The 23,237-nt window shown below is 37.4% G+C and overlaps 1 protein-coding gene across 3 annotated transcripts in view; it reads right to left on the minus strand.

Annotated features, from left to right (window-relative positions):
• SHTN1 (shootin 1) overlaps positions 1-23,237 on the minus strand; it is a 95,609-nt gene that overhangs the window by 17,239 nt on the left and 55,133 nt on the right. For all 3 annotated transcript variants that reach the window (XM_058544087.1, XM_058544088.1, XM_058544089.1), the window contains 4 exons: positions 18,862-18,944; positions 12,335-12,444; positions 9,064-9,117; positions 3,898-4,018 (listed from right to left, as the gene is read on the minus strand). In XM_058544087.1, coding sequence (XP_058400070.1) covers positions 3,898-4,018; positions 9,064-9,117; positions 12,335-12,444; positions 18,862-18,944 — 368 coding nt within the window. The remainder of the gene's footprint in view (positions 1-3,897; positions 4,019-9,063; positions 9,118-12,334; positions 12,445-18,861; positions 18,945-23,237) is intronic.

Here is a 23,237-nt window from a genome sequence, read left to right on the forward strand (position 1 = left end):
AATCTGCTCTGTTTTGGTAGTAGTACTGCTTTTCAGTGCACCAGGACCATGCTGAGGAATTGTGTACAAACCTTTAAGAAACCACAAAACCCCAGGCCATGGTTCCCTCACTGACCAGAGTACTTAGTAATACTAGAATTGTGAAAACTCTTTTCTTCTCATAGAGTATGGCTTTCTGACAGCCCTACTTGATCCATGTGGCCTCTCAAGAGTTAATTCTTCCCAAAACTCAGCTCTGCATTTTAAACAGAAAATGGAACGATGTCAAAAGGCTCTTTTTAAAAGGCTCATGAAGGCTTCTTGAGCATTAAACAGCTTTTATGAACATTTTCATTTTAATGTGATTGAGAAGTAAGTGGATTTCTTTCCTGTTAAAATACAGACACAGGATTATAAAAATTAAGTGGCAAAGAGTTTGGCTGTTTACCTTTTGGACTTTTCTGCTCTTTGGGACAGGATTAAAAAACTATAATAGGGCTTGTTACGGAAATTATTGGCATATCTAAAAACTGTGGGTATTGAAGCTAAGCTCCATCATTACTTTTTTTCTACCTTTAGATAGAAAGACACTATCCTAGACAGTTTTTTTCAAAGCAAGATTCTAGTATATCCTTCTTGATACTCTAGAAGGAATCCTTTTAAAACAAAGAGATTTATGAAATACGTCACAAATGTACAAATAAGATTAGAAATTCTAAAAATAAAGCTAGAGGACAACCTTGAAAAGTGCCTCTAAGAAGAGGACAAAACTTGGGAGTTTATCCTTAAGAAATGTCAGATCCTCTCCTCAAATGGAAAGTGCCAGTGGGTACAATTCAAAATGCTAGCCAATCCCTGATCATTAATATTATTCTGACATTTCTATATGAATGTGTCTGATGTATTACAACAGGGTAACATATCAACTCCAAAAATGAAGTTCTAATTTGAAAAACCTATCTAAGAGGGGCTGGAAAATTGTTCAGCCATTTTGTTGTTGCACCTTCTTTAGCCTTACGCCACGTGGGAGACACAGATCTCCTCAGGTCTAGCGGAAAGGCTCAGCTTACAAAGCATCAGTGTCCATCTTCCTCATTTATTTCATCTATACCATCTGCAGAAAAGGTTGTGACATTATTGAATATTCTGGTTCAAAAGGTCTTTCCCTCCCATCTATGATAAGCCTCATGTTGCATGGGGATGTGGAAGTAAAGAGAAGGGCAGGAAGATCAAGAAAGAAAGTTCCTGAAAATATAAATATGAAGTTGAATTCAAGATTTGCTTCAGAGCAGCTCCCTTCACCCCTTGGATAACTGTTGACTGCAACACTAGACAGCTTTAAACAATCTGTTCTTATAGGAAAGCAAGATCTGTTTCTGAATACACCAACGCCTGCTACTTGTTCTGCAACTGAAGCCAATTAAAAAGGAAGGAAAGTGGGTGAGCTGAGCCAGAGCTCTTATTTTTCTTAAATACAAAAAGAAATAAAGAAAAATGCCTAATGTTTAAGATTATTATTATTATTATTGCATCCCGTTGAAGCTGCCCAATGTTTTCCAAGAGGCACTTGCTGCAATGTAAAATGTCAGCTTGGTGGCCGCAAGTCTAGGTTAAACAAGGGAATAACGAGTGCAAAAGAAAAATTCTAAAGAAGGGGCTTCCCTGGCCCCTGGGATCTGAGTTCTGCAGACCTGAGGCTGCCTCTGCCTCTCTTATGATGCTTCCTTTGTCCACTTTGTGACCTCACATTTAGCTTTCCCATAAGCCTTTGTGTGTAGAAGAAAAAAAATCTCAGAGATTCAAGTATACCTGAGGCACACACCTATCCAACTCATCTCTGTAATCTGCTCCCACCACGCAGCCGCGCTGCTTAGCTTCTTATTCTCCCTCCAGCACCAGATTTTCACTTTGTCATTCCATGATCTTTATAAAAAGATTTACATGGTAAATGCCTCTTCCAGTTTGATGCCAGGAAAATATTTGTACCATCCAAAAAAAAGGTATGATTTCTTCTACTTGATGATCGAGTTTGTAAGTTTGTTTCCTCCCCCACTCTTTTTTTTTTTTTTTTTTGCTTTGGCTACTACAGAGCTCAAAAGAAAATTTCTGCTCAATTACAATCACTCCCTCAGTATGTTTCCTCTCCACCCTGCCAATTACACACTCCTTATTTCTCTATCGAAACATTAAGGATTTTATTGAGTATATATCTCTTATCCTAACTTCTCTCAAATGATATATCGAATATTTGTATTTTAGTGGAATATAATAAATAAAATGAGATTCTCACCATGCCTACAAAATGTGTTCCTACCTTCCTCCTCTCTTTTAAATATTCAAATTTTCATATTGACTAAAATGAAAATGTTTCCTCGTTTCTCCCATTGAAAACTAACTCTGAAATAGCAAGTGCTGCATGTTTAACCCAGTTCATGAGTGAAGAAAGCAGGTTTCTGGAGGAACAAAAAGATCAGCCACGAAATACAAAATGTAAATGACAGAGCACTAAAATGGCATCCACAAAGTCCTAAAAAATAATGATGGCCACATATGTATTTTAAGGATGAAATGTTGGAAGAGGTGATTAGGTCATTGATTAAGACACAAAATGAATATGATTCATTATGGAGGCTGGTAAATGCTTGTAAAGCAATCTTAAGAAAAAAAAATCTCTTATGGTACCCTTAATTTTCTTGAGAGGTGGTTATTTTTCAGGTGGGGGGGATTCTTATAGTATATTAACATCAAAATTTCCAGACCAAACTAAAAACTGCATGGCTGATTTTTTTTTTTTTCTAAGAAGGAAACAAAGGTTTCATCTTTTTATAATAAAGGTTTGGCCAGTATTATGCTGCTTCTGGTTCAAGGAACCAATTTACTCAACTGTTTGAGTACATCCCGATGTGAAAACTACAGCTTGATTATCAAAAACCCAAATCCTTAATATTCTAGCAACTTAAACTTAGTAAACACGACTCAGTGCAAATTTAAACTGTTACTGGACTAACTAGAGTTGACTGAACTGAGTCTAAAAGATTCAGCACATTAGCTATGGTTGCTGATTCATTTCATTTTAGAGTACTTTTTCAAAGCCACCCTCCCCTCATAAAGGTTTCTGCTAATTCCCACGACCAAGCCAATGGAAAAAAACTGAAGACATACAAAATTAGTTTTGGAGGAGATTCTGAGGTCTAATACATGCATATCATGACATATGCAAACTGTGAGCAATGGACTTGCTCAGATGGTCATTTATAGTTGGTGACAGAGCTGGAATTTCTCATTCACTTGGTTCACAGGCAGAGACAATAAACAAAATGGGTATGAATGATAAAGATGATTTTTCTGTATTTGTAACTGATGTGTAATTACTACTATTGCTACTAATTATTGTGTGCTGACTTTGTTCCAGGAACAGTGCTCAGCACTTTTCATATATTAACTTACTTAATACTTAGAATAATCCTATAAGGTAGTGCTTTTATTATCCTCATTTTATAGATAAAGAAACCGAGGCACAGAAAAGTTGAGTAATTGTTTAAGGGCAAGCAGCTAATAAATGGCAGAGCTAGGATTCAAACTCATGCAGTCTGCTTCTGGAGCCTGTACTCAATGCTATATTGTTGCCAAAGCCCATCCTGAATGTCTTTACACAAGGGCATCTTGCATTAAGCAAACTAGATCTATAAAAGCCTGATTACCTACAAATAAATAAATAAACAAATATGCCAATAAATAAAAATACATAAGAGTTCTTATGAGATATTCATAAGTACCTTTGCCCATCCAATACTTCTCACTCACATTAAAAAAAATTCAATAATAATTTCTAAAAGATCATTTCATGTTAAAAAGGGACTTAAAGGAAGATGTTTCAGAGAGAAAGAGTAGAACTATGGAGAATTCAAACCAGCTTACTACTGCTATCTGCTTCTGCTGTCACCTTTCTGCGACGCAAAATCCTTTCTAACTCAGTTTCACTGTTTTCAGTGTCAAGGGATTTTAAGCTTCTTGAACTAGTGGATTTGTTAAGTGTCCCCTAAAGTGAAAACAAAACAAAAACAAAAAGGTTAATACAATATACAAAAGATGATAAAAATCAAACCACCAAAACATTACCAGAATTTGAAAGGAATTAGGAAATAAAATGAATTTGCTATGTATATATTTTTAATGTGTGTATCTTCAACAACACACAGTGTTGGATCATTTAAGAAGATGCTACTGATGATGTAAGATGTTAGCTTTCATATCAAAAGAACAGAACAAGAACACCTCTTGATGAGCTAACCAAAATTCAGTAGTGGGAAGGTACCTGCACATCGATGATTAAGATTCTGATATGTGTTGCCTGATCGTGTGGAGAAGAGAATGGATATATTGAACTCACCTTAGAAGATCATCTCGATACGGCAGCCATGAACTACTGAACCCAAATCCTTGTGGCACTGAAAAATGTGTGGCTGATTGTTCAGAGACACTGACCCTGGCTGCACAACTGGTGATAACGGTGTTATGGCTGCCAAAGGAGGCACATAATGCTCTCCAGTGGTCTACCCAAAGAAGTGCTGCACTTAGTACACCTTGACTTCATTGTGAAAGAGGAAAGGTTATGATCATACAGGGAGGCAAGGAAGGGGCCGGCAACATAAGTCTATATTCCTAACAGAGGAAGCAGTGAATGTATTATTCAGGGTCCAAAAGATACTGAAGGAAACAAGAGATGCTATAAAGCTGTGCTCCTGCTAAAATTGGTATTGACTCTTGAGATGACAGAGAAACACCTAGGCAGGGGTTCCGTGCCCCGGCTCCTTCAGGAAGTGTATTATGGAGGGAGAGCTATGGCTTTTCATCTTTATTACCAGTCAAGTGTTTGTACAGAACACTGGGTGATGTACTTCTTCTTCTATGTAAGGATTTAGCACTCCACCATTACAAGTGGTCCATTTTCTTTCCTAAGAAATGCCTACTATTTCTTTGAAATAGCCCTCCTTAGCTGGGCCACAGGCTGGGGGGAAAAAAAAGCCAGGAGAACCACAATCTTTTGATCAGAGCAAATCAGAACCTCAAGTCTGGTATAACGTGCCAGACTTCATGCCAGAGTCAGAAGGCAGCTTTTGCCCACCAAGGCTAACACCCAAGACAGCCTTGTCATTTCAGCTCACTATGAGCTTGCCTTAATCCTGCTCCCTGCCTCCCGCCAACTTCCTGAAGGATTCTAAGAATTCTACTGGCTAAAAATGGTAACTTGTGTTTTTTCTTTAGCCTATAAAACAAAAAAGATAGCTTGTACAATTAGGTAGTTACAAATTTCACATGATACAGATTATTATGTCGTTTGATTTAGAAAGGGTTTTTTCCCCCTAACTACGTAGTTATTGAAAAGCAGCCTGTTGTCAGGAGGGAAATTGACTAACAAGATTAAGGGTATATTCTTTTGCTGTCAGCTGCCAAACCAAAACTGATGTGTAAAATACTTAGATAAGGCTCATATTTTAATCAAGCATACAATACTCTCCCCCTGGAAGTACCTCTTTCTGCTTTTCACTTATTGCAAAAATTCATAAAATATATTCAAAGGAAAATCATGTTACATGTAACACTATAATAGCTTACTTTATAATTAAAAAATTAGATGACTTGGTTTATTTATTTAACAGTTAACAATGCAGATCTGTACCCACTCATCAACAAGTTATATAGGAAGTTAGGATTGACACTGATAAAGTAAAGAAAACAGAACTAAAGCCACTTTACATAAATTTGAAAAAAAAATGTATTAGGAAAACTATTCCCAAATCATTTGTGTTTATAATTTAAAAAAACTTACCAGCTGTATCATCTGTAAACAGATATTTGAAAAACTTACGGCCAGTACTATTAAAATAATTCATAAAAGTACTACATTGTGTGAATATCAAGGACAGTCTGGGTGATTTTCCCAATGGCTGAAGTTAATTCAAGAAAAAGATATGTATCTTTTTCTTCCAATGACACCTTTTATTGAAGAATTTATTTTCACAATATTCTCTATTTTTCGTTTGGATAACAGGATTACTTCCCCAAATTCCTGATTGTGGTGAGCGTCCCTCTCATCACACCTGATATACTGAAGGAATCCATTTTCCAAGTTCTAATCCTTCAATCCCAAACTTTTTTCTCCATGCACTGACTGATGTGGTTGATTCAGCTAATCTATGTATGAACTTTAAGTATGGAGGCAATTACGGAGGAAAGAAAGGTTTCTGCATGACTCTCAACTGAAATGATCAAGGAGCTCAGCTAATAAAGTACCAAGATTGTCTTACTTATCTAATTATATTATAATCATAAAATCTGAGAACCAGAAATTAACTCAGAAACCATGTGGTACATTCAATTCCTTCACTCTACAGGGAAGAAAATTCAAACTCAGTGAGCCTTGGGGTTTGACCCAGGTCCCACAATAAGTCAGTAAGAGGGCTGGACCTTGAACTTAGCTCTTCTAATTCCCAAAACGGCACTCTAATTCTACTTCAAACCACTTTGATCATTTAACAATCTTAGTCCCCGTGTTAGTTAAATGTTCATAATACCGACTAATCTAATTATCAGGTGGCAAAATTCACTATTCAACAATTCCCGGGTACTTTGAAAAACTGAAGATGTTCAAAAAAGACCTGAAAGAGAATTTTTTAAAAACTATTTTTATTTCTTTGATTTAGAGGCAAGTGAACTTAAGAAGAGACTTTTAGATTAATTTGCATTGATTTATTCTTCAGAAATCGCCAATTCCACTTTGAGTAGCTTTTAAATGACTGGGATGACTCAAGAGGTTTCCAAAACCTCAAAAAACCTTTGTGTGACTATGAGAAAATAACTATATATTTTTTAACTACAATTAGGTGTAGACAGGCTTAGAAAAATAAATTCAGTCAACACTGAGACTTTAAAAATTGGCAAACTGTACAATTTAAAATAGAGTGAGGTTTTCCAACCCCCCAAACCAGGGATCTATTTTTCTACCCATGGGCTTACTTTCAGCAATAGGCCAAATCTCTACATTGTGGATGTCCCTTACAACTCAGGTTGCTTTTCATTTCAGCAAAAATACTCCCACATTGAGTTTATTCCTGGTTTCTGTTCTACACTAGAACTGAACACGGTGTTTCTTGGCATCTCTTGGTACAGGTGCTCGCTTTCTACCTCAATGCACAATCTGTAGGCTTTTCACGTTTGTTTCTCATGTGCCACAACTGTGAGGTTGTTGTCACGTGCTTTGCTGGGTATTAACTTGGATGATCCTAACAGTCTGAACTCTAGTGAGAAGCACCAATAAAGCCCCATCTAATAGGGGCTTCCTTTCTCTCTCTCTTACAAGAAAGTTATATGGTTTATTGGCCCCAAGTGACTGGGAGTCACAAATGATCCATCATCCCTCAAAGGAAACTCCTATGGGGGTAGCGGAGAGTTGCCATTTGACAAAGAAGAGTAGGGGAGAGCATTGTGAGTTCCCCTTTCTAAAAAAAGTTAATGCAAAGAAATAATATTACCAGAATAATAGCTATTAGTGACACATTAATGTCAGATAAGGTAGAGAAATCTAATGATAAATCAGGGCAAGGAGGATGGGAGCAATTTGCAGAAAAGAAAGATGTTTTGACAATTTTTATAATCTGTAAATTATTTCACAAAAATCCATTTCACAAATTTCTCTCCTTGAAGTGACACAAAATTATAGTGAATATGATTTTGAATATGATCTTTAGGAGCAATCCTATAATTCAGTAAACTTGGTATCATTCAGCATTATCAGGGAGTGGGACGTCTTGGATAAATCAAATATCATGTGTATCTCCTATGGATGTCTGACTTTTCAAATAAACCTAATTTTTAAAAAGTCAAACTCAGCAGACTACTCTTTCACTGATGATCAGAACTATACTCCAGAACCTCACAGAGCCCCTGGGGATGTCTTCATAAACAGGAATTAGGATGACAATGAAGAGACAACAAAAGGGACTGTCATAAGGAGTTCTCCTTAACAGAACACTAAAAAACAAAATTTTCTCATCAAAGAATACATTAGATAATAACCACATACTTTTTAGATAGTTTTAATACTTTATTCTGTAGGTAGACCATCACTGTTAGCCAGTGCCATACCTCTCTTTAGTACTAACTCCACTCACCTAAAACTAAAGCAAACTAATTAAGCCATTCTGAGCTAAGTCTACTGTTTCAAGCTTGATGAAAATAATTTTGTTTACCACAATTATGTGGATGTCTACATGCAATGCATAATTAGCCCAGTAACAACAAACATGGGAATATTAGTTCTGTACCTCCGCCCCCATGTTTGTTGACTTACTATGCATAATAACTGATATTGAGACTGTAACAGGATCTGAGAATAGAGCTCTTAGTATCTGAAACATTTTCTAAGTGGGGTGTTTGTCTCTGACTGCAACTGTTGGACAGGGCAGTACTCATTTATTCCGTTGGCAAAAGCTCATACTTTGGAAAAAAGAAATATGACTAGAGATGGGCATTAAGCGTGTTCTTCAATGAATATGAATTACTTTTAGAAAATGAAATTAATAACATGAAGAAAGGGACTTTTATTTTCCAATTTATCATCAAATAATTTTTTAAACTGTGAGAAAAAGCAGACTGTGACCTTGATACTAACAAATCTGGGTAGGAGCTCAGATTTAGGTGCCAAGAATTCCACTTTCACGCCCCAAAGTTAAGCCCTAACCTAATGTAAGAGACTCTATTATATTTGTGATTAATAAGCATGTACTGATCCTCACATCTGTCCAGACACTTTATCTTGAAGGAATGGAGGGCCAGACCAGGAAACAATGATTTTGGTGAAAGTGTAACCATTCTTTTAAAATAGAAACAGCAGAGTATTGATACATTATTAACACACCCAGTGGAGGAGTTCATAGCACAATCAAGCGAACTATCAAAAGAAATCAAGCTTACTATAAACGGAAATAAAACATATCACAACCAACTATTCATAAAAATAGATTTTCAAAATATTCTCCTTTCATTTTCCCATTATCTAAATAATAAACTGAGATCTACTCTTACCAGTATTCCTTTTAGTTCATTCACTGCACTTTCAGAGCCTTTTGAAGATTCTGGCTACAATTTTAAAAAGAAAAAAAATTACTGAGTAATTCAGTTTTAAAATACTAAACAAAAATTTTTACATGGCAAAGAGCTGGTAGCTTATACTGACTACATTCTTTTTAATTAGCTCTATGTCTTATGGTTAGGAAAAAGTATTAGACACGTTAGTGCTCCCAAGTGTCAGTTAAATGTAAATCAGAAGTACTATTCAAAGGAAAAGGCCTCAAGCTACGATTTTCTAAACATCATTTTGTTACCTCCTGTTATCATACATAGAAAAGATTTGGTCAACACCAGATTTCAAAGATTTAATTCCAAATTATTCAGAACTTTTTACAATAAACTTTTCTCCACTTGCATTACTGGATTTCTGCCAGCAAGTTAGAACTAGGAAGGCAGCAGTACAGAGCAGAAAGCAAGTGACAGGGCAGAAAACCTCTCTCAGCTCTGTGAGCTCCAGGTGGAGGCCAGATTGCAGAGGACTGGCACGTCTGGTTTCATGAATTTCACAAGAGGATTGAGTCGGGGGTAGGGACGAGCAAAGAACGTGGCTTATAGGAGAATGTTAGCATCACTGGCTATCAAAGCAGTAAAAGTCCTTGGAGGGCATGGAGTCCAATCACTTCATCTCACTTATGAGGAGAGTTACACCTTGTGGAAGGCTGTATTTGAGTCAGGTGTCTTGATTACAAGCCCAGTTCTCTTCTGACTACACCAGGAATAACATAATTTGAAATGCAGTTCTGGGTAATATTTGCCTGCCCCACAATACCCAACAGTCTCTGTGGATCCCTCAACTAATTTAATGGAGGGAAAATTTAGCATGAGGCCCTCATGAAAAAGATCAAAGACGACCTCTGATCTCCCCTGTACCACTTGCTTTCACAAAGGATAGAGATGAAGAGAAACCCTGCAAGACACAGTGGAAGAAGCCCCTCAGGCCTCTCATTTCTGGAAAAGAGGTAAGGCTAATTTCTCTCTCAAGAAATGGGAGGTGATTAATAGCAACCTATAATCCCTTCCTCTCAAAAGATAATAAGATCCCATTCCAAATTTTAAAAATGGACAGTGAGAGAGAAAAAGTGAGAGAGAGAAAGAGAGAGGTTTGCTGCTCTTATACAAATTAGACCAAGGCATTCAACTTTCATAGCCTAGCTTGTCTGTGAAATACACATGCCATCAGTGCCAGTCATAAATGCCACTCAAAAGCTCTAAGACACTAATTTTAACCATACCAGCACCACCACCACCAACAAGGAATTTAGAAAATATGCAGTTAAATTAGCATTCTTAAGGCAGGTTTGACTTCTGTTCAGGTGACAGGCTGTGACTTCTGAACAAACGCCCTGGCTAAGGGCATACTCAAAAGTGCCACCAAGCCACTCAAGTTGCTCTCTGACTGCATGAGCCTTTTGAAGCCTGGACTGCATACTCTCATAACGTGTTTCATGTCAGGAAAGCACTGATGGTACTGGGAGAAGACACTTGTACTCAAGCATGCAGTGACCATTTGTTTTAAAGGTTATTGACCAGGTCATTCAGCACTACATCTACATAGTTTAATGATTACCAGCAAAAAACCTGGTCATCCACTGATCCTTGTTCAGGTGTTCCAGATTTTGAACTGACATTAAATACCGTGTAACTGTTGGGAAGTGCCACAGCAAGAAAGACAAGGGACAAAGTGCTGTTCTGAGAATGAAAGTACACAGGGAACACTGACTGCTTATGATTTGAGAAGTTTTTCAACATTTTTCTTTCTAAACTAATTTAGTTTCTTTATGACATTGCATTTTTCTCTAGTAATAGTTTGGTTTTGCTTATTATTTCCAAAATAGTTGTGACATGAAAGTCATAAAAATGTATTCTTTTGAAAGGTTCCTCTTAGACCCTGCATTTTAAAGTGTTTTCACTGTATTCCAGTTGATCCTGACAACAACCCTGTCCGTCGGATAGGGCAGATGCAATTCCAATTTTGTGGAGAAAAAGGCCCGGGAAGCTGGGGGATGGTGCAAGGGCCTCAACTCCCACAACAGTGCTCTTCACTCACTCACCAGACACAGGCACAGAAACAGTTGTGCCAGACCGTGCACACTCAGCTTCTCTTCCAGTTCTCCAGTCCATCTTTTACTTAGGAAACTAGCACAAAACCGAATTACTCTACGTGGTTGGCCGTAGCTTCCACTTAATGAGATGTAAAGCTGGTCTTGGAGTCGAGAATTCTTTCCCTCTTTTCAGCTCCCTTTCCATGGGCAGCCCACACCACGGCCATCCCTGCCTTGCCTGGCTATCTTGTCTGCCTGTGACCAGGTGGCAACTTTAAAAGCCCAGTGAAATTTGTACTGAACAGTCATGATACTGGGGACATTGAAGCAGTTGAACAGGGGCATCCTTCAGAGTAAGAAAGAACCATAAAGTCTGGTTTAAAAGAAGAAGAAGAAAAAGAAAGAGAATCAATCTGTTGATACCTTATTAGAGCGAGGAAAGAAAAAACACTGTTCAAGAAAAATGTCCAAAATTCTACTATTGGGTCTAAACGGAAAGGAGAAGTACTGAACTAGACTCTAGGTGCTTTGATAGATCCCGGCGCTCACTATGGTCTAGTTTAGAAGACAGCTAATGATATATACATATACATACACAAAATTTTCTCCTTGAAGTGACCTGGAAAAGTTTGTGAAATTAATGAAAACAATCGTGTAAATCTCACTGTTTTTCCAAAGCTGCCTTGGGTCTGTCTTGGCATCATTATGTGATCTCTACGCCCGGTTCCCCTCCCCCACACACTAAAAAAGAAGCCTCAGGAAGGCAAGGATTTTTAAATTTTGTTTACAGTTTTATGCCCAGTGCCTAAAACAGTACCTGGCACATAGTAGATAGTCAATAAATACTTGTCGAATTAGACAAAAGAACCAGGAATTAAAGAAAAGAAAGGATGTAATAATGGTTATTTGTATGGTAGAACAGTCCATATCAATGTCTCTCCCGAGGAGCTGACAGCACAGCACCTGCAATAACAGGTGTTACTCTCCACAGTGATTCAGGTTTACCAGGGGTCAAAGAGAGTCCTCCTGAAACCTGCTTATAGGGATGTAAAGGCTTTCATGACACGTTAGCCTTATCCTAAGATTTAAAGGTCAGTCCTGATGTAGCTTTCATCAAATTTCAAATTTTTACATTTGAAAAAGGAAACATCAAGGGGGTGAAAAAGTATTAAATCATTCCATACCTTTGCCTTCGGTCTGTCTGTCTGATTAACTGGTCTAAGATGAACTCCCTTTTTAATTCTATCCATCATCTCCTCCACTGCTTGCCTCTTCAGATCTGTGACTTCTTCAGCTATTCAAAGAATACACACATAAATTATCTTATGTTACAACAGCTACTTCCTATTTTTGGTGATTTAGAAAGACTGCACTATGTAATTAACCACAGTGGTTTTTCAGACAGAGTCGTAAAACATCAACAATTTACTAAGGTTAACAGCTACCAGGCAGGAACATTTTTTTTAATAAAAAATCTTTTAATAAAAGATCTGCTTTGAAAAATAAGAGTCACAAAATTTAAGGTCTAATTTGTAGCCTAAAAATCCATATCGGCTCATCTATGTTAAACAATGGATTTTGTTCCATTTGTCAGCACAATGACAGACCTGAATTTTTCCAGGTCTTTAAAAGCCCAACCTTATACCTACCCAAAAAATCACTCATCTTTGCCTCAAAGATGTTTTTATAACTTACAGTACATCCTACATCAGCCCAAAGAAGGAATAACTATCAAAAAGCCCATTTGAAAATAAAAGATCAAAGAGATCTCTTACTTTTTGGAAGAAATCCACAGTCAAAAAACGAGCAGCAAACAGGTAAAATCTATATTTAAACTGCCACCTTTTGTTTAGGAATCACACGGGAAGGAAACATTTAAGCAAATCTTTTTTAAGTCTTTTAAAACTGTCAATGGTAAAAGAAAACACATCCAGAAATGACTGCAATTAAGTAATTAAATTTGATAAAAAATTTCAACTATTGTCTAATCTTTGTACTATTTTACTATAAAAACAATGAAGCTGTTGAAATATGTATCAATTAGATTAATGCACCCGAGATGAGCTTAAACCTGTTGATCAGAATAGTGAAATTTGTCTCTTTTGCAGAATAGCTTGACCAAAAGCACTGAATGATTTTTGGAAGATTTATCATCATTAATGCAGTCTGGATCTTGTGTCTTCCTCCATCTAACTCACTGCAGCCAATATATTTAAGTTTAAATACCTCATTAAGACCTTCCAATTAGCATCTGTAACAGACTTCACGTTGTGGAGCCTATTGTGGGCACTCAGCAAGTATCTATCTACTGACTGACTTGTTAAAGCTTTGCCTTTAAATGGCTGTTAATATTTTTACTATTTGAGCAGAAATAACTAAGTCCCAAAACAATGGCTTCTAAATGGAGGCAATCACAACTACATCCCCAACCTAATTAACAGTAGTGTCAGGCTTTGTGTTAAGGAGGCCTAAATCATGGCCTCTTTTTCTGCCACATGGCCGGACTTCACTCTAACCCTGGGTAGCTATTCCTCTTATATAGATGACTAAGGTAGCAACTAAGAGAATCTAGAAGGTTCCCTTATCCTCACCTTTATAGCCACGAGGATGGGATCGCTGCTACATTCATCCCATAACCTACATTTTCTGATACAGTCCTGACTTCAAGTAGTGTTCTGTCATTCTCACAAGCCCTTGAAATGCTGGGAATTAAAATTTCTCAGTAATCCAAACAACAATTTTCAGATCCAGAAGACAAAAAATCATCTTTTGCCAGGCAACGTGGGAAACATCACACCAAAGTCAGAACTCATCCACCAGTAAATGAAAGATGACAAAACTGTGAGTTGATCAACAATGTGCCCTTAAGTAGCACTTTCTTGGACAGCTTCTGCTGCTGGCTCACAAACATCAACAAGGGGACAGGCAATATAATTACTACAGATAGGAATTCATTCATTCATTCACTCACTCACTCATTCCATATCTGAATAGCTATTATGCTCTACACAGTGCTTTTGCTGACCCTATTCAAAATCAGCGGAGATAAAACCCAGATCTGTCATTCAAGCACCTGGTATGGGTATGAAATTTATTCCTGGGAATTTTTTAAAAATCTTCAAATATTGGATTTTCAGAAAGGCTTCCATTTTGAGTGAGACTTGGGAAGAGCTGCATGGCAACAGGAACACCGCCTACAAACAGATTAGCACTCTGTAAGGAACGACTGAAACCCAATTAAATGCACCATACAAAAACTAATTAAGGCAGACAGATGGAGAATTATGGTCAACACCATTCAAATCTGCTGCAGCATCTAACATAGCAGGAATTTAAAGTAGTTTCTTATTTTTGCTTGCCAGAATTATAGTGATAATTCAGAGAAGTGCCACTATCTGTATTGTATATAGATTGTAAACCAGGCTTTAATTTCTCAGTTTTTTTCAAATGTAAAGGCTTAATTGGTCTTAAGGAAAAGAAATCACTCTTATCAGATTCCCTACTTGGGGACAATACAAGGGCAATGCTAGGTTAGCTGCACAAGCTTTTTCTCTCTCTCACCAATCTTGTTTTTGAACTAGCAAAAAGCAATCTATACGAACTTCTAAACTATTAAGCAGTTCTAATAAATCTGCAAGAATCACCTACAGAGAGCTCATGGTATGTTTTGTAATTCTTTCTGCAATCACACAGTTGGTAATTGTCTCACAAAAGCATGTAATCAGGGGGACAATAGAAATATGCAGGATACTGGAGATTAAAGAAAAGGGACAAATGAAGACAACAGGTCTAATGTTATTGAACTGCCACAGGAAAATAAAATCAAACGTTCTTTGAGTTAGCGCTTCAAGGTCAGTCTTGGATCAGAAAGCTACATGTAATTAATTGAGGCTTAAATTTTAAGACCTACTTGAAAAATAAGTTAGTTCCTCAAAACAAAACAAAAAAAGATCCACAGACAAAACCATCACCTTTTGGCTCAATAAAACCCTTTGTTATTACTGAGAAGAAACTAAAATGCATTTCTAAATTCCACAGGATTACTTTTCTCTTTCACTAACATTTTTTAAAAGGTACTAAAAAAATCTTAGTCACCGTGATGTACGAAATTTCTAAAGAACATATCATGGTTGAATAAGTTTGAATTTGACCTAAAGTCATAAATGACCACAAGAGCCTGACTTCTACCCCTCAAAGGGTGGTTGGTACCTTATCCATTTTTTTTTTTAAGCTATCATTTTGAGTATTTTCTATGTGCTGGGTACAGCTACTCTAAACACCACATGTCGTGAGACTCACTAATTCTCACAACAACCCTATGAAATAGAAAATACTATTATCCCCACTCTACAGATTAGCAAACTGAGGTAAGAAAATATCAACCAATTAACAAACTAAATATATGATAAACAGCAGGCATACCTCTGAAATCTCAGAACCTGTCCAATAAATGCATTCTTATTAGAGTAATAACTTCAAAGCTAGTAATGATTTCTTATATTTAGACCTTAAAACTACTTCTAAAATATTCCACAGACCTTCCCTACAATCAAAATTTTTAATAGCCATAATCTAGCAATAAAAGTTTCTCCGGGGCGGCCCAGTGGCGTAGTGGTTAAGTTCGTGCACTCCACTTTGGTGGCCCAGGGTTTGCAGGTTCGGACCTATGCACCACTTGTCGGGCCATGCTGTAGCAGGAGTCTCATATATGCCTGGCTAGAGGAAGATGGGCATGCATGTTAGCCCAGGGCCGGTCTTCCTCAGCAAAAAGAGGAGGATGGGCAACAGATGTTACCTCAGGGCTAATCTTCCTCACCAAAACAAAAAAAAAAAAGTTTCTCCATTCATAAGCTCCGAAAAGCATACCAACCATATATGAAAAGCCATGATAAGATGCTAACGAAAGAAAACACTGTGATAGCAACACTGGTTATAAATGCAAACTCCAAAGTGTCACAGACGACTCCAAGGTTTGATGCTCTACATTTATTCATCATGCATTTAATCACTGTTGATTTATTCATTCAACAACTATTTTTAGTGCGAACTATTAACAAGACACTATAAATAACTGCCCTGCAGACAAAGAGAGGCTCCAACAATGTGTGGCTATGGTACATAATCATTTAAGGCAGTATGATGCAGGGTGGCTCAAGTTTAAAATCTCATGAGCAACTTCTACGTCAGTAACTCTACCTAGATTCCCAAAGTAACAACACAATAGCTCAAGGATGAGGGAGAAAATACTGCCACATTTCATGAATTATAAATGAAACATCATTTTCATAAGGAAAACTGTATGGTTTCTAACATTGGGGGTTAATAAGTTCTAGAATACTTTTTTTAAAATTTAAGGGTGCTGTCGAGGTTGACAAGCTAATAATGTAATTCTCTTAGAAGGGGAAATCATTTTATTTTGAGTGCCCTCTTGACCCTATAAGACTTACCAATTGTCCCAAAACAAGACTGAAACAAACCAAATTTTAATTTTAATTACAGTGTCAGGGAAGGCTTATAGCCAAGAACCCAGAAGCAGGGCTGCCCTGCAAATCACTCAAGGCAGGACTACTTCTGAATCCCACAATGCCTTGTGCAAAACAGAATTTGTCTTTCAGCTGCCTTATTATGCAGAGGGATAGCTTCCAAAGGGCTGGAGGAGGCAGGCACAGAAAGTCAATTCATATAGATGAAATCAGACAGTTTTCGTTTATAATGGTGCTTTGAGGTTCTTGCTAAGAAAGAAAAGACTAAGTCTAAACTTCAATTCATCCAATATGTGGGAGGCTGCAAAGAGGAGTAAACCCTCAAAGAGTTTGCACTCTGTTCAGGAGGAGAGAAGAGGAAATAATTCAAACACCAAGGCAGAGGCTGAGGGATGGGACATTAAATCCTTATAACAAAACTCGAAGTAAAATGCTATAGCAACACACAGTAATGAGCCATTCATTTTGGATTATTAACACTAATACCAATAAATAACAGGAAGAGGAGGAAGAGCCTGGAACACACAAATTGCCTGGAACCCTTATGGGAGATATGGAATTAGAACAGCACCTTGCCTGAGAAAGCTCTGACTAGAGGAAGGGCAGGAGGAAAATTCTAGAATGAGGAAAGACAGGAGCAAATGCATAGCGGGCTTAGAGGTAATGGTCTAGCCATAAGGTGGGACAGATGTAATGAGAAATGAGGCTGAAGTAAAAGCAGAGAACCGTCTGTAAACAGACTATAGGGTTTGGAGTCTATTCTGATGCAGCGAGAAGCACAGAAATGTCGTAGGGAGTAGGACAACGTGATTGGACCTATGATCGGAGAACGCCACACTGCCAATGATATGAAGATGGCTGGAATGGAGCAATGAAACCTGGAGGCAGGAAAAGGGGGCCAAGAAGTTTACACCTGTCTGGGCTTGAAGCAGGCAAATCTACCATGCTTTGTAACTAATAAGTGCTGAGCAAACATTGTTGAGTTTAATTTAGGCAGAAAGGCCCAAGATCCGGCCCCAGCATTTCAAGCCTGTGCTCTCACTGCGGCTGCACACCAAACTACCCACAGCTCTGTGAACTGACTCTGTACCTAGCCGCCTGGTATCTCTGCCCAATGGGAAAGCCCTTCTCCCTCCATTCCATCTCTTCATATTATCCTCAACATCTCCCTCCCCAGTGAATCACAGAGTCCTGTGAATTTTACCTCCCTGAATAGTTCCTGAATTTATCCATTTCTTTCTGTCTCCACTGCTACCACCCCTTATCTAAGCCAACATCAACATCCATCTGAATGGCTGCAACAGTCCCCTCGTCCACTCTCATTCTTTTACAGCCTATTTGTTCTCTCACTGCAGCCAGCGTGATTTTTTAAAAAAGACAAATCTGTTCATGTCACATCCCTACTTAAAACTTCCTCTGCCCTTAGGATAAATTTCAAAATCTTGACCATAGCCTCTAGAATCTGGCTCCTGCCTACCTTTCAGACCTCCTCTCTTGCACCCCATGTTCTAGTAATATCAGCCTCCTTTCAGTTTCCTAATACGCCAAGCTCCTTCCCTACTTTGGACCTGTGAATCTGTTGCCCCTCCATGTGAACCCCTTTTATCCTAAATATCCACACCCTGACTTTCTAAATCCACAACTACTCAGCTTAAACATCACTTTCTGACGCGAGCAGTCCACCTCCATAATCTCTTAGCAACTTGTACTCCTCCTCCACAGTACACAGATTGTTGTATTTAATCGTATTTATTCATTGTATTTAAATAATTATATATTTATTTGGATAGTTACTTGTTTACTTTCTGTGTCCCCCACTCAAATGTAAGTTCTATGTCTTGTATCTCCAGTACATAGCACCAGAGTGGTACATAGTAGGTGCCTGATCAAGTTTCAGGTCACTTGCTATCAACTCTAAAAGCCTTTCCTCAAATCCCTCATGTGGAATTACTCCCTCTCTTTCCTTTACACCCCAGAGTATCTCATCCCTTAATGAAAACACCTTTCATAGCATACCTCACATTGCAGTGACATGTGCATATGCTTGTCTGCTCTAGACAATAAGCCACATGAAGGCAATGACTTATCTGGTTCATTCTTATAGCTGTTAAGTTCACATCTCTCCCCCAACAATCTGTTCATAGTGAAAGAACTCAACAAATATGTGTATTGTTGAAAAATTGTACACCATCAACCACTTAAGGTAAACCAAAGGAGGTGAGAATTACTTGTTTCTGGTTGAGCTGCCTTTTCTTTCTTAGCACCACTGCCGCTGGGGTGGGATCGCTTCCGGATCATGGACATGAGGGAGCTTTGGGAGAAAGAAAAAGATCGACAGGAGATTACTGGATGCCTTATGATCTAAGAAATAAAATGTATAGATTCTAAATGATCAGTAAAAATCCAACTCTTCTCTAGGTGCATAAATGCATAACTAGAATTTAAGATATTTTCCACTTTTAATAAATTATTAAACTCTTCATCACTTCAAGGAAGAAAAAGCTGTCTCATTCTCATCCCTTTCTGTGTGAAACCAAACTAACTACCGGAAGAAAGGAACTGCTATAATTACTAGTTACTAATATGATGCATAGACATTTACAAAGTAGAATATATATAGAAAAAATGTCAACATCCATATCTAAAATTCAGAAACAGCTATTTACATAATACATTTGAGAGAGAGGGAAGGATGAAAGAATTAGGTGATGTTTTCAGTAAATGTCTATTTGTGAAATATGGGCATAAGAATATCTGAATCTGTGTGACAGAGACCAGATACTTAAGAGACAAAAATATATTTAGACCACTGTCTCTCTGCTCCATGTTTTTAAAATCTGTATAAAATCCACATCATGATAAATTTGACTACACTAAAATTTTTAAACCTCCATATATTAAGTCTCCATAAAGAATAAAGAAAACTCTACAAACTAGTGAGAAAAAGCAGACAACTTAACAGAAAACTGGAACTCCATAAAAGAGGATGTCCAAACTTCCAATACACATACAAAGAAGGCGCTTGACTTCATTAGTTATTAGGAAAATGCAAACGAAACCCACACTGAGATATTACTACACACTCACCAAACAGGCGAGAAATTTTAAGTCTGACAGTATAAAATGTTGGTACATTTGTGTAATAACAGGAATTCTCAAACTGAAGAAGGTATATAAATCAATAGCACCACTTTAGAAAACTGCTTTGCATTATCTAGTAGAGCTGAAAATACGCATATCCTAGGAGCCAGTGATTCCACTTCTATGTATCTTACAGAAATACAAGCACTTGTGTACCAGGACACATGTCCAAGAATGTGCATGTGGAATTTCCATAGTTTCTCTGAACTGGTAATAACTCAAATGTCTATCAGTACCACAATGAAGGAACACATTCTGAGACATTCATAAAATGGATTATGTATCAATGAATATGAATGAACTTCAGCTACACAAAATAATATGAATGAATCTTACAAAATAATGTCGAGTGTAACAAACAAGACAAAAACGTATACAATAAAATTCCAATTATATAAAGTTAAAAAAAAATACCAAATACATATTTATAGTAGTCTAAGGATCTATATGCAGTCAAAAAAACTTTTCTTTAAAAAAAGGATAAAAGGAAAAGACTCTAGGGTATCATCAGCATTGTTTTATTTCTTGATTTGGATGATGATTACGTGGATATTCACTTTATTATTTTTAAACTTTACCTAAGTTTGTGTACATTTTTACATACATGTTATTATTCCCTCCCAAAAAAGTTTAATAAAACACAAACAAATCAAGAATTCTTGAATTCTTTCACCTACATTATAAATGTTCTCAGTGTGGCAAAGTGGATTTGACAAAATACAATCCTGAGGAAGACAAGTCAGGAAGCTAGCAATGGAAAACAAATATTGAGAAGATAGGCAAGGCCTAATGTTGCCTCCAGAAAAGGAGGCAACTGGATATACACAGGAATACTAGCTCTGAGGACAGAATGACTCGATGTTTCTCAATCACTATAACTTTCAGATTTCTTAACTTCTCACTTCTACTTTTAGTTATATTCTTAATCTCCTCTCTAATTGCCTTTTCTTAAAATTCCCAAACACACTGAACAATCTCCCACAAAGCACCGGAGAAAGAAAGCATGACATCCTACTCTACCCTGTGAAGTTTCTAGGACTTACCAGCTGGGAAATGATCCATCACTGGGCTTCTGAGTTCATCTAGTTTGTCTTCTTTGTCTAGGGCTAGTTTGTCTTGGGTTCATAGCAGCCCAAGATGGAATTAAATTCTTTTCATAAAAGTTAGAAATTCTAATTTACACAGAGCTTTAAAATAAGCACATTTTATTCCAGAAGTTGGGAGAAATGAAATAACGCAAACTTTATTTGCCCATTTTTTCCTTTCTGTCAGCTGGAGTATTCAATGTCCACTTGTTAACATTCCATAGCAGGGTGGGGCTGGGGAGGGTTCTCACAGATCAGAGGCCTTTCCTGACCCTCTCACAACACTCTGGTTCTGACAGGAAACTGTGAGTGTGTATTATTGCATATAAAGATTATGAAGCAGAAAGTTCTTTGTACTGCTCAGAATATTTGTATTATTTACATAAATGAAGTAAGAACATATGTTCATTGTTGTAAACCACCTAAGTAGAGGAGAGAAAGTGCTAGCTTTAAATGTTCTGTTTTTCACTACACACAGTGTTGTTCATTACACACAAATGAATTGAAGTGTAAGTTGGAGAATGATAATGCTGCCCAGAGGAAAATCATCTGTAATATTTAAAAAAAAAGAACCATCTGTCAAGAAGTGGCATAGAGTTCAGAGAAAATAGATAGGGTGGGTCTCACAGGACAGATGAGAAGACCAGGACAAGACACCTGGGACCAATAATCCAAACCACTGGCTAAAACTGCCCCATTTCACAGCCATTTCAATTGAATGGACAAAAGCTTCAAGCAAGTGTCCCCTAAAGACGGAACAGTTCAGTGGAGAATATTCACCTTGAAACTCTTGAAGTGTTCTTCATGTATAACGTGATGGTTAATTTTATGGTTCAACTTGACTGGGTCACAGGGTACTCAGATATATGGTCAAATATTATTCTGGGTGTTTCTGTGAGGGTTTTGGATGAGATTAACATTTAAATTGGTAGCCTGAGTAAAGCAGATTGCCATCCCTAATGTGAGTGGGCCTCACCCAATCAGTTGATGGCCTGAATGGAACAAAACGGTGACCCTCTCCCAGGTGAGAGAGAATTCCTCCTGCCTGACTGCCTTGTAAGAATTCTGCTTTGTCTTGCTTTCAGACTCAAACTGAAACATTGCCTCTTCCTTGGCCTCAAGCCTGCTGACCTTCAGACTGAAACTATACCATAGATTCTCCTTGGTTGCTAGCTTGCTGACTCATCCTGCAGATGCTGGGACCTGTCAGCATTCCTAATTATGTAAACCAATTCCTTAGAATAAATCTTTTTATGTATACGTGCGCCTGTGTGTGTGTGTGTGTACGTATGTGTGTATATATACACACTCACACACACCTTATGGGTTATGTTTCTCTGGAGAACTCTAATACACTAACACACTCTACCCTTCCCCCATGAGCCACACCGGCCCAAGACCTGTCCTACTTTCACTACCACTAGTACAAAACGACCAAAGTATGCCTTCTTCCTCTCTTTCCTCTCTCCCACCTATCCTCTAGGTCAAAAGAGCAAGAAGAGGAGGAAAAAACAATAAAGCCACTTAAAAAAGCCAGAGGCCCTAGGTCTTTTTTTCCACTTTTATTTCCAACCATGATCTATATCAGGTAAAACAAATGGCACAGGAACAAAGTTGAAAAATCTTGATTAGGAGTTTCAAAGTCCATTGAAACTCAATACAAATGCAAATATATTTCTTTGACAAGAAAGTACTCCTTACCAAAACAAAAAGAAAACTCCTTCTACTGAGAAATTATGTCTTATACTATTTAAATTCATCTTGAAATAAAAATCATTCATGTTATTCAATGAAAATTTTCTTTAAAGGACCGTAAAAAGAGTTCATGCTTTAGACATACACAGTCTGAATCCTACATTCATTTCTCAGTATGACTGTAAAGTGTTCTTTGGGAAAATATTCTATTTAGGTTATACTTTACTTTTAATTCTAAGGGCTCTCAAGATTTCTGAGACTAAAAATTAAAGGCCAACAGCAAGATTATAATCACTTTTTAATAGTTCTCCCTCCTCAGAGAGAGAAGTGACCTTTCTTATCAGCTCAAAATTTTAGACCTTAGAAAAAGATCAAAGTGATGAATTTCCTATTTTAAATGTCAAATTCAAAATATCTCCTGCAGATTTAGCTACCCAGGAGAGAAAGAATTTAAAATACCTGAAATTCTTTCAATTGACTCTTGGATGGATCAGTGTAAAAATTATTTTGCCTTAACTACTTCAGTGGCTTAAAGTAGATTATGTCATACCCTGCTCAGTAAGGAAAACTAATGAGAATCTTTTTAAAAGGCAAAGTCCCATTTTCATAGTCGTGTAGGAGGAACATGCTACACATTCTATTCAGATGGATCAGCAAAGGTACAAAGTATGAATAAATGGCCT

Source organism: Diceros bicornis, chromosome 6, assembly GCF_020826845.1.
Source record: "Diceros bicornis minor isolate mBicDic1 chromosome 6, mDicBic1.mat.cur, whole genome shotgun sequence".
NCBI classification, from domain to species: Eukaryota; Metazoa; Chordata; class Mammalia; order Perissodactyla; family Rhinocerotidae; genus Diceros; species Diceros bicornis.